Source organism: Xyrauchen texanus, chromosome 33 (genome assembly GCF_025860055.1).
Source record: "Xyrauchen texanus isolate HMW12.3.18 chromosome 33, RBS_HiC_50CHRs, whole genome shotgun sequence".
In the NCBI taxonomy this organism is placed as follows: Eukaryota; Metazoa; Chordata; class Actinopteri; order Cypriniformes; family Catostomidae; genus Xyrauchen; species Xyrauchen texanus.
Window position 1 is genome coordinate 30,058,225 of NC_068308.1, and position 12,269 is coordinate 30,070,493.

The 12,269-nt window shown below is 37.5% G+C and overlaps 1 protein-coding gene across 1 annotated transcript in view; it reads right to left on the reverse strand.

Annotated features, from left to right (window-relative positions):
- LOC127626697 (unconventional myosin-XV-like) overlaps positions 1-12,269 on the reverse strand; it is a 55,401-nt gene that overhangs the window by 12,880 nt on the left and 30,252 nt on the right. The window contains exons 28-46 of the mRNA XM_052102672.1: positions 11,808-12,043; positions 11,184-11,353; positions 10,946-11,018; positions 9,913-10,086; positions 9,698-9,816; positions 9,411-9,481; positions 7,907-7,985; positions 6,799-6,936; positions 6,579-6,703; positions 5,863-6,138; positions 5,518-5,596; positions 5,319-5,426; positions 4,707-4,863; positions 3,218-3,308; positions 2,704-2,920; positions 1,347-1,462; positions 1,193-1,252; positions 325-400; positions 91-209 (exon numbers count right to left, since the gene is read on the reverse strand). Coding sequence (XP_051958632.1) covers positions 91-209; positions 325-400; positions 1,193-1,252; positions 1,347-1,462; positions 2,704-2,920; positions 3,218-3,308; positions 4,707-4,863; positions 5,319-5,426; positions 5,518-5,596; positions 5,863-6,138; positions 6,579-6,703; positions 6,799-6,936; positions 7,907-7,985; positions 9,411-9,481; positions 9,698-9,816; positions 9,913-10,086; positions 10,946-11,018; positions 11,184-11,353; positions 11,808-12,043 — 2,484 coding nt within the window. The remainder of the gene's footprint in view (positions 1-90; positions 210-324; positions 401-1,192; positions 1,253-1,346; positions 1,463-2,703; positions 2,921-3,217; positions 3,309-4,706; positions 4,864-5,318; positions 5,427-5,517; positions 5,597-5,862; positions 6,139-6,578; positions 6,704-6,798; positions 6,937-7,906; positions 7,986-9,410; positions 9,482-9,697; positions 9,817-9,912; positions 10,087-10,945; positions 11,019-11,183; positions 11,354-11,807; positions 12,044-12,269) is intronic.

The window sequence follows — 12,269 nt, forward strand, 5'->3', positions numbered from 1 at the left end:
GCCAATTTTAGTGAAAATAATTGGTGGGAAAGGGGAGTGTATGTGTGTTTGTGTTTGTGTGCATTATGTAGGAAAAACCAACTATTTTACCTTCACATTAAAGAGACGTGCAAAGTAGTTGGACCAGTTGTCCCTTGCTGCCATGACGATTCTTTTCTTCATTGCATCATCTTCTAGAGAGCTGATGCTGGCTCCAATGTGAAAACTCGCTGGTGAGAAAGATGTCAACTGAGATGAGAAACCCAGTGAATTATCCATCATAGTTTATCTGAATTATTATTTGACTTTGGTAAATTGTTTCTAATTGTGGAACTTCCATCATACCCAACAGGTCTTTCATTTTTCGCCTTTCTTCACGTGAAATCCTCAGACAGGAATCAGAGTAAGTGTCCCTCATTATCTGTGGTTTACAAGGAGAGTAGATTATGTGTTTGTAAATTACAAAAAATGTGGGTATAGAACAAAAATTTATATCTTCTCATGATATGAGAAAGGGTTTTTTTGGTCCCCAGGATCTGGCTAAAAAGACCATCTTAGACCAGCAATTTCCACGCTGGTCCCGATGGTTAATGCTGGTTAGTGCTGTTCTAGCTGGTGGACCAGCATAGCCTTGCTGATCATCATTAAACAATACAAGTCAACCATCATGGTCTTCCTGGTGAAGCTGGTTAAAGGGATAGTTCACCCAAAAATTTTAATTCTCTAATCATATACTCACCCTCATGCCATCCCAGATTTTTTTGACTGTCTTTCTTCTGCAGAACAAAAACGAAGATTTTTAGAAGATTATCTCAGCTCCGTAGGTCCATACAATGCAAGTGAATGGAGATTTATAATAAAAACATAACTTAAATATTGATCTGTTTCTCACCCAAAGCTGTTGCATCGCTTCAGAAGACATGTGGAGTCATATGGTTACTTTTATGCTGGCTTTTTTTAACATTTTTGGACTTTCAAAAGGTCTGGCCACCATTAACTTGCATTGAAAGGACCTACAAAGCTGAGATAATCTTTGTTTGTGTTCGGCAGAAGAAAGAATATCATACACATCTGGGATGGCATGAAAGTGAGTAAACAATTCGAATTTTCATTTGTTGGTGAATTATTCCTTTAAGAAGCCTGGTGGGGACAACAGCACACCAGCATCCCAAACCCAGTGGAAGCCAAACAAGCAACAAAGTTTTCTACTGACCTGCTCACAGAGTAAATTAAGGATGTATGGGTGGTTGAATTTTTCTCTGGGATAGAAAACCTGGGCACAAGAGAACACAAATACAGAGAGATTTAACCAGTACAGAAGGGGTCATGATAACTGGACTGAGTCATCAATCATGTAAAGTTCTTACCTCCTTGCGCAGGAAGAGTTTGCCAGGCATACTTGAGTAGGAAAAGTGCACACTGGCTGAGAATCGATGCATCTGGGAGCGAACACTCTCCTCCTCTGCCATTCTGCTAAACTGATCTTTAGAGACACATAGAGGGTTTGAAAGTCAGATCAGTGTTGATGATTATACAGCAAATGGAACAACTTCACATTGAGTTTTGCAACATTTAAGTTTTAGATGCAATGTTGCACAGCTTGCCTCAAATTTGGATATGGATATTTCCTGTTTTGCAGTACCTTTTCAACTCTGTAACGTCAAAATAATAATAATAATAATATGTTTGTGTTGTAATTCATTCAGTGTTGTAATTCAAAAAGAGTCTATGAAGTTATTCAGATAATATCATATTGAAATTGATACTATTTCTGTAATTTTATCAAACAGAGACATTTTAGAGTGAGACAAACCAGGGACTGAAAACGTTCCAAGGAACGAAAATGAAGTCCCTTTCAAAAGTTCCAGAGTGAAAAGACATTTTTAAATGTTGGTAACTGGTTAGTAACTGGTTAATTTGTTCTGATAATGTTTTCATGAATCAAAGTCTAAATGGTTTATTACAGTAAATTTTCAAAATTACACAGCTTCCTGTTGCCCAAAAAATGTGCAACCTTATTAACCATCCTTTAATTTCATTCCAACCGGTTACTAATTGGAAAGGAGGCTGCGTAACGCTGGAACCAGTATGGAAAAATACTGTTTCTGCTCAAAACAAACCGAAATTAAAAACATTTCATTTTTATTCCCTGAGACAAACTGACTAATACCGCAAAATATCACAGAATTCAAAGTTCAAGTTTACTTAATTTTTGTATTGTAAAAAATTAACTTTAACTGATATGAAATCTTTAAATACTGTAAGGTAAGGCAAGTTTGTTTATATAGCACATTTCATACACAATGGCAATTTTAAGTAGGTATGGAGTGGTGGTGGCGTAGTGGCTAAAGCACAGGGCTGTTAATCAGATTGTCACTGGTTCTAACCCCACGGCCACCACCATTGTGTCCTTGAGCAAGGCACTTAACTCCAGGTTGTTCCAGGGGGATTGTCCCTGTAATAATTGCACTGTAAGTCCCTTTGGATAAAAGCGTCTGCCAAATGCATAAATGTAAATGTAAGTACTTTACAAAAAATTATAGAGAAAAAAGATTTTTTTTAAAACAAATTAAGAACATGAAATAAGAATAAAAAGTATGTGACTACTGTAGTTTTAACATTTCATCCAATACATTAGAACATGAAAATCTCCTGCAAAATAGGAATGATCCATATATAATATACCTGACCTATTCATGAGCTCTCAGAATGTGGAGCACTTACTTATTCCGGGTGCAGCCATTGGTGGAGGGTCAGGGATGCTAGATGGTGGAGAGGGGGAGTGGTCTTGATGTGGAGGCGGAGCCTGTGATCGCTGTGAGCCAAAGAGATCAGCTAATGAGAGCTGCTTTTGTTTCATATTGTTGGAGATGGTGCGAGGGCCACGGGTGGAGGACTCAGGGGGTGGAGGGGGTGGAGGAGGCATAACATCCCTTTGTTTCTGGGGCAGAAAGAACAGTTAAAGAACATGGGAAACAAAAATCTTTCAATAGATTCTTCAAGGCATAAATTAGATCAAATGCAGTTTTTGCTTAAGTCTCGTGTTTCTGAGATGTTTCTTCTGATTAAAAGACCCCAGTAATCTCAAATTGAAAGTGATGCAATTAAAGTGAATGGTGACTGAGGCTGCCTGTCCCTATTTTTTTTGCCAGCATTTATGTTTCACGTAAGAAAGAAAGTCATTTGAAATTATATGACCACTACATTATGGCTTGTCAACTAAGCCAATATCATTTACCTTCTGCTGAGAAACAGGTCCTTGAGCTTTGAGAATGGCCAGTGCTTCTTCTTTTGGATCATTTTTCTTTACAAAGTGCTTGGCCGGAACCCTACGAAGATCAAAGTTCACATTATTACCAATAATCAGCAATATTCCACCTCTTTAAAGTCTGGGAATCATGCCAAATTATAAGTTCAAAGCAGCAGAATATTGTACAAGCATTTACTAATGTCAGAGTTTGGATTAAGTCAACATGAAATTGCGTTTTCAACCCATTTTATTTCCACAATGTGACATATTTTTGATATTTTTTTTTTTATAATATGAAGTATTTCCGAAATAAACATGCGATGGATCACGATAAGCAGCATCTATATGACATGTGGTTGGAGGGGAGGAGTGATAAAAAGAGGGCTTGGTGACAGCTGAAAAGAGTTAGTTATAACATTCTAACAATGCATGCACTAATAATGAATCGATCACAATAATGAAAAAAATAATGACCATGAATGTGTTAAAGGGGTCATGACATGAAGAATCAAATTTTCCTTGATCTTTTGACATATAAGAGGTCATTGTACTATAAAAACATACTGTAAATTTCAGAACTTAAAATTCCTCCTTAATAGAAAAAGAGCATTTATTTAAACCAAGCTTAAAAAACGTCTAGTTTGGAATTAGTGTAACTTGTGACGTCACAAGGACCAAATATATCTGCATATGTAACGCCTATTTTTCCGTTGCACCCTTGGCCACGCCCAGTGGTTCTAAGTCAGTCACACAGGTGAAGAGAGATGGGCCTGCCATGGGAGATTCATCCAAAGTGGATTTACACAGGATTCAACTGTTGGATTAAAATGTTTTTCACATAAGCATGCACAGACAGACTTCTTTGACCACTTGATACATATCTCAAGATGCAGTGTCAAGTTACAACTCTGAAGAGAAGCTGTCTGTCATTCAGCTGCTGCCTCGTGTTCTTTCGCCCATCTGCGCTATTCTTAGTTGTTTGTGCATGTATTTTAGAGTGGATTATGTTTGGCTCATATCATACCAGTCATAATACGATTCAAGCTTTGCCAAAGAACTGTTATTGAAGGATGGGGCAGTTAAAACACTTGGACGCGATCACGTTTTTCCAAGGACCCGATACATAATTTAAAGAAGCATTTAAAGGTAAGACCCACACAAAAATCATGTTAGCTAGGATAGCTAAAAAAAAGTGTTCCCTAATTTTGCGGTCAGACCTTCTTTCGATTGTTTTCGCGGGAGCAGGAAAAGAAGTGAAGCGTTTCAGAGAGGGCCAGATACAAGGTGCAAAATGATCATATATTACTAAATTATGACTGTTTAAATGCCAAAACAACTTTAACACTATCAGTGTACTTCAGGGAAGATAATAAAACTATATAAAAAATGATATTTCGTGACTCCATTAAAAAAAGTAAATATGGTCAATTTTGATTTCATGTTGACTTTAATATCAGGTCAGCTGTTTTAGGCTCACTTGACTGGTTTGAAGGCTTTAGGTTCTGGAGAGGGCCGGCTCTGATACCACTTGATAATTTCTCTAATGTTACTAGTAGGTTCTGGTTTAGGAGATGTGGGTTTCGGAGATTCTGGTTCGGTTTCTGTGATTTTAGGAGGTTCTGGGAGGGATTTCACTGGATAAAACCAAAAACAAAAGAAAGTTAATGCCTTTGTTTATACATTATCATTTTTAAGTTGACTATATGATGGTTAAAAAAAAAAGAAAAACATAAACAATGAATTAAAGGGATAGTTACCCAAAAATGAATATTATGTCAATTTATTCATCCTGATGTTGTTCCAAACCAGTATGATATTATTTCTTCCATGGAAGATGTTAGGCAGTATGTTAGTCTCAGTCACCATTCACTTTTATATGGAAAAAAAATATCCAATGAAAGTAAATGGCTGCTAGTCTAAGTTTACAAACATCTACTTTGGTGTTCAACGAAAGTCATACAGGTTTGGGACAACACAAGTTTGAGTGAACCATTACAGAATTTCCATTGTGGGGTGAACTATTCCTTTAAAGATAAAAACTTTTTTCTATAGCTTCCATAATAAAAAGCAGAATAAAAAAGCTTCTGACCTTCAGTCTTGATTGGAGGAGGTGATTTATGTTCAGACACTGGTGGAGAGGCGTAGATCAGTGGCTTAGCAACCTTTGGTGCAGTCTTTGTGCGTGCCTCTGATGTACCTGAGGTGCATACATTTTGTGAAAACTTTTATGCAATTTTATGAATTATTTTAATAATCTTAAGGATTCTAATTCGACATTGTTTACTTACCAATCTTTTGAAAAAAATCTCTCTTTTCTCTAAAGGACCCTTGAACTTCTGGGGCCTTAATATCCACATCATTCTCAGGCTGTGAAGAATAAAATAATTCAATTGTCAAACTTTATGAATCATGCCCATAGGTAATGTGATAAACTAATTGTGTTTACTTTGCTAGGACACCAGTGTAAACTTTGATGCACTACATACATCCATTAAAAATCACCTTGAGACCAGTTGGTTAAAAGTAATTGCAAAAATGGATAAGAAATGTGAGAATTAGTCTGAATGTGTCAAAATGCTCTTTTGGAGCAACTCTAGGAAGGAATGTAGCTATGGGACGTCCAGATGCTCTACCTCAGGGCTGCGGGGCTTTGGAGGGGTCTCGGGAATATTTTTGGGGCTTTGAGGTCTGGTTCTCTCTTTTGGGGGATGGCTGGGTTTTGCTATAGGTTTAGGTTTAGGTTTAGGTTTCGGTGAGGGCGAGCGCCTGGGTGAGGGCGAGCGTGCACGTGGAGGAGAGCGCTGCCATTGCCTTGAAGACTGTCTCTGAGACTCTTTCTGACGTTTGTTTAACTCTTCCTGCTGCTGTTTCTGGGACATTGTCATTGCCTGCATGGTCATCTGCTGGGCCTGCATAGAAAGAACGATATTTCAACTTGAAACCATTTTAATGTTATATACAGTGGACATGTACTCTAAGCCACAATTGGACATGTTTGACGTCCAGAAAGAGTCTAAATTCATTTTGAACAGTATATCTACTTCTATATAGTTCTTTGTGTGAAATGTGAACATACATATTTTGTGCAGTATTTTGTGATTTAAGAACTTTTTAAAGACAACATAAAATGAAACTTTACTCTTTCCTTTAAAGCAAATGTCACGTAATGTGCATGATTTATCAATGCCATTCAAAAGAATAAGAATAATATACTCTCTCATTAAAACGCATTGGACTTTTCCACCTCTAAAACCACTTTTCTGCTGACATAATCAAGGCCATGTGGGCGGGTCTTGAAATAGTACTAATATTAACCAATAATATCATAGCCAACTGTTGGTTGACTCACCAGGAGCAAAGCCTGTTGATTGATAAATGCCTGCTGCTGAGCAGCCATTTGGTCTGTGTTGACAGCTGGTGTGGTCACAGGCATGGGTGGTGGGGCAGCTGGCATAGACATTGGCATCATCATAGCTATGTCCAAGACAAAAGTAGGAAGGGTTACTCTTTTAATAGATTTAACTACAAGAGAAGCATTGAGAATAGGTAATATGGGCAGGGATGCTTACGTTGCATGGGTTGCATGGGTTGCATGTGTTGCATGTGTTGCATGGGTTGCATCATGGACATGGATGCAGTAGCGGGCATCATATTTGGCATCATCGGTGTGCCAGCATAGCCAGCCATGGCAGGATTCATTGGCATTCCTAATTTAAGTGGAATAAGGGGTATAAATAACACATATATTTTGGAATTACAGTTGTATTTCAGATATATTAGCTGTCAATTCCAACAAACCCTCACTGAGCACTTTATAAGGAACACCTGTACTCCTAAATATTAATGAGATTATCTAATCAGCCAATCGTGTGGAAGCAGTGCAATGCATAAAATCAGCAGATATTGATCAGGAGCTTCAGTTAATGTTCACATCAACCATCAGAATGGGGAAAAAATTTTCGACCGTGGCATGATTGTTGATGCCAGACGGGCTGGTTTGAGTATTTCTGTAACTGCTGATCTTCTGGGATTTTCACACTCAACAGTCTCTAGAATTTACTCAGAATGGGGCCAACAAAAACAAAAAACATCCAGTGAGTGGCAGTTCTGTGGATGGAAAAGCCTTGTTGATGAGAGAGGTCAACGGAGAATGGCCAGACTAGTTTGAGATGACAGAAAGGCTAAAGTAACTCAGATAACCGATCTATACAATTATAGTTAGCAGAATAGCATCTCAGAATGTCCAGAAAGACCACGTCGGGCAATTTATTAGGACCATAGTGTTCCTATTAAAGTGCACAGTGAATGTATTTCAAATGAACCAAAATATCAAATATGAAATTGCACACTAATAATGATAGGCTGATATATCGGCCAATTAACAGAAGTGGTCATTCCGCCTAGTGTCATTTCCAAACAATATCGACAGCACTGTCAATGAACAGCACACGTTTTCTGTATTTAAGAAAGATATTTAGTGAATTTGGAGTAAATATTGTGTAAGATAGGAGTTTATTTAAATTCAGAAATGTTGTGTATATTTTATCTGAAATCATTAAATTTTATTGTATATATCAGCTTTATTGCCTTTGTATTATCATTGGCTATTAAAAACCCAGTTGTCTAATCAAACAGATAAGCGCAAGACACAAGAATAAGCGCAAGACACAAGATTACCTCCTCCAGTGTACATGCTGGGCATCATCCCTCCTCCTCCTCTCATTCTACGATTCAGCATGGCCATTCGTTCAAAGTCCTAGCAACATAAAGCAACTATATCAATACAAATGCAGAAAATGACACCTCAAGCCAGCCCTTAATACATGTGACAATACATGTAAACCTCACAATTAAGTACCAATGCTATGCAATCTTGGCAATCTTAGAATTTAAATTTTTGTGTGAAGTATGCCTTAAATGTAAGGTTAAATTAAGTGAAGAGTTTCAGCTGTTAGCACCTTTCAATTATACAGTTTAGTGGTCATTAATATTATAAAAAATATTTTACCACAGAATGCCACGATTGTCAGTTAGATTAAAGTATTTCAGAGAGCCATGTAACAGTGTACATGTGTTAGAGATGTGGCCTAGCAGTTAGCATATGTGCTCTCACATGTAGAGCTCTGGTGCTCAGGTGGGAGACATGAATCTGAATTTAAAAACAATACATATTTATGTATCTAGATTTGATAGACAAATGTCAACAAAATAACAATAGTTGTAAATTATTTGTAAAGAGATGCAGTTGGCAAGGTCCTAATATTATATTAATAAGGGCTGTGTATTGATACAGATTTCCAGATTTGATTCTGATTAACAAGGTCTTGAATCGATTTGATATCCGATTTATGTGGATATATTTTATTTCCCTTTTGCTTACATATGAAACAAACTTTCTCCCGGCTAATGCTGTTAATTATACAAGGCATTTTTTAACTAGGTAAATATAATAAAATACTAATTTTACTAATTATATTTTATTCGTTTTTCATAATTTTGGTCACATTTTAGCTGTTTAAAAATGATCAAATCCATGTTTTCAATCAATAAATATGATGATATTATATTGCATATATTATATTTTGTTATTTGTATATTGTTTAATTGCATAATTTGTACAAGTATTTTCATTGATTTGTATAAAAAGTGTTAAAAATGGCACTGTCTCTTTAAGAAAACCGGCATTTCTGTATAGAGCACCTGTAAATGAGCGCATATGGACAAGAGAGACTCGAATTACTTTATGTCATCTGTGCTATGCATGATTAGAATTAAATGTTTGTTTGTTTTTAGTTTTTGATAAACAACTGACTGTAAAGAACAGAAAGTGAATTAAAAGAGGTGTTTTTCAATGAAAAATGGCACGTGGATCTCGTCTTTGGACATGCATTACACAGAACAACTTTTACTCTCAACACGCAGTGAAAGGATACTCCATTATTATACTACACAATCACTGGTGAGTGAAATATGAACATTTACTAACTAGTTCCCAAATATATACATTTTAGACGCAGAGGGCGAATGTAAGTTAAATTCTTCTTATTGTAGAGGGCTGCACATAGAGTAAAATATCGATCTCGAGAATGCGGACCGTGGTGCATCGTAAAATCTATATATTTACCCACCCCTAATATTATTGATGGGTTTAATAGTGACTAAGAAACTGGACAATACTGACCGGAGGACCCTGATCTAACACAGGGTCAAAGAGGTCATCAACGTAAGAATCCATCCGCTGCCCTCGAGATCCTAAAAGAAAGATTGTTGGAGGAATGTCCTTTATAAAATCAGAATGAGTTAGGCATTTTTATTTACACTGCAGGGAGAGTCAGTCCCAACCCTCAGCCTGTAGCTTTCATTATTTTTCATTTCTTTGTTCGTCCCTCTGCAAAGCAATGCCAGACAACAATGACTCAGTATTTACTGTCTGTTTCTAGCAGCTCTTGGTAATGGCTGGGCACTCACCCTGAGATGTGGAAGTTGGTTCGTAGGTGTCCCATGGAGATGTCTCAAAGGAGGGGAGCCCAGGGGCCTGCATAGAGGGAGCAGGTGGTATAAAGTCATCCAGGTCTGTGCTCATCATCCTGACATAAGAGAACAAGAGAAAACTGATAATTAATTACAGGAACAGTACACTTCCTTTGATTGAACTGTCAGCACAGAGAATGAAAGAGGCATACCTGTCCCCCATGTCACTGAAGAGGTAATCAGGTTGTGCAGGTGGGTGACCCATTGGCACATCAGCCTCCACTCCAGCCAAGAGATCCATGACAAAGTCACAGCCAGCCAGATCGGTCCAGCCTTCCCCAGCCAGCAGAGACACAGACCAGCCTCTTGTAGCTTCAGTCAGACTCCTGACACAAACAAGTATGGCTTTGCAAAGTATTCTAAAATTCTCAGAGACACTCTGTAACGGATAATGTACAGTCAGACGGTGACTGTCGTAAAATAAACCCCAAAAGGGTTATCAGGGTCACATATTACCCTGAAGGGCTTTTTGGCAGTATTGACTGGCTGACTGTACATGCTTACTGCATGGCTACTTACTAAACCGATAAATATATGGACATTTAAAGGCTGACGCAGTTCACCCAAAAATGAAAATTCTCTTATTTACTCACCCTCGTGACATCCCAGATGTGTATGAATTTCTTTCTTCTGCTGAACACAAACAAAGATTTTTAGAAGAATATCTCAGCTCTGTAGGTCCATACAATGTCATAGTGGTCAGAAATGTAAAGTCCAAAAGCACATAAAGGAAGCATAAAAGTAATCCATTTTACTCCAGTGGTTCAATCCATGTCTTCTGAAGTGATAGGTGTGTGGATATTTAAAGTAAAACATGACTTAAAAATGTATCTGTTTCTCACTCATTCCTATCATATTGCTTCTGAAGATTTAACCACTGGAGTCGTACAGTACGTATGAATTTAATGCTGCCTTTATATGCTTTTTTTGGCCTTCAAAGATCTGGGCACCATTCATTTGCATTGTATGGACCCGCAGAGCGGAGACATTCTTCTACAAATCTTTGTTTGTGTTCAGCAGAAGAAAGAAAGTCATACACATATAGGATGGCATGAGGGAGTAAATTATTAGATACTTTTTGGGTGGACTATCCTTTTAATATAGATTTGAAAGGTCATATATTTACTAATTACCACAATAACATATATATATATATATATATATGCAGTTTATCCTCTTGGTTACCTGTGGCTAAGTAGCCAGGAGGCCAGTTGCTCCCCTGTCGTCCAGGACTCCACTTCCACAGTTAACCTCTCCTCTGAAAAATAAATATTCAACATGAATAAAGTAAAATCATTTTTAATTGACATCCGTGCTATAATTTTTTCCCTTGAAATTACATCACAAATGCGATCGTTTTACAGTGGCACTTTATCCTGCTTCCAGACAGTGCTCATTAACACAAGAAAATTACTATCCTTACCATTGAATGTGTGGACCTCCACCACCATCTTTCCTTTTCTTTGATTGGCTGTCCACTCCAGCTGAGTAGGAGGATACCTCCTACAGGCAGGTGAGGGCAGCTGGAGGGATGTAAGCAGCTTGTGCTGGCACAGAGAGCGGTACTCCCCTGGACCTCGATCTGACACATACCTGACAAACGTAAACACACTTTTTTAGTTCTGCAGAAGAGAAGGCCAATTGTACTGGAAGGCCAATAATAGTGTTATGTTCAATGATTTGGAAATAAAATAAATAGTATTTTGACTTTTTTGTTGGGTAGAAATTATTGTCTGCTGCCACGACCTATGAATATGATGTATTCGAATGATCTGAATTATAATATTTATTATATATAATGTTAATAATGATTAATTATTATATACTAAATTATCTTAATTTGGGGGCCTTTCTCAGTTAATATTGATATATGCGATTAATTTGATTAATCCACACAATACGTCATTAATTTTATTTAATTTGTTTTAATTGATTTAGAACCCTAGTTACAATCAATGGCAATATTATATCAGTCCAACTCGTAATTGAGTTCATCTCTACTTTAATCAACACTTTTGGTTTTGTAAAATTATAACAGTAGATGTACTTTAGTAGGGGTTTCTCCAGGGCAGGAGAGGGTGTGAAGGCACTCAGACAGCAGGCCAGAAGCAACCAGCCCCGCACTGCACTCTCCTCTCTCTCCCTGTCCCAAGTGTGGTAGACCAACTGGGCTAGAATCTCATCTCTGATGCTGGGCCGAGTCTGGCTCTTCTCCACAATGTAGTTCCCTAACATCTGCTCTTGCCATCCTGTCAGATCTGAGTCTCCGGTGAAACGCATGATCTAAAGTAGAAGGAAGGCAAGGAAGAGTACAATTTCAACATTCCATACCTAATTTCCAGTTAATACTAATATACAATGAATTACAAAAGGTTAAAATATTCGTGTTGATTTTTTGTAGTACAAAATATTGTATTGACGTGACAGAAAAAATGTGTCTTTAATGGAATTACTGGAAGAGTCAAACGCATTCATTAGAAGGGGGTTCCAAATACTTTTGGCCATGTAG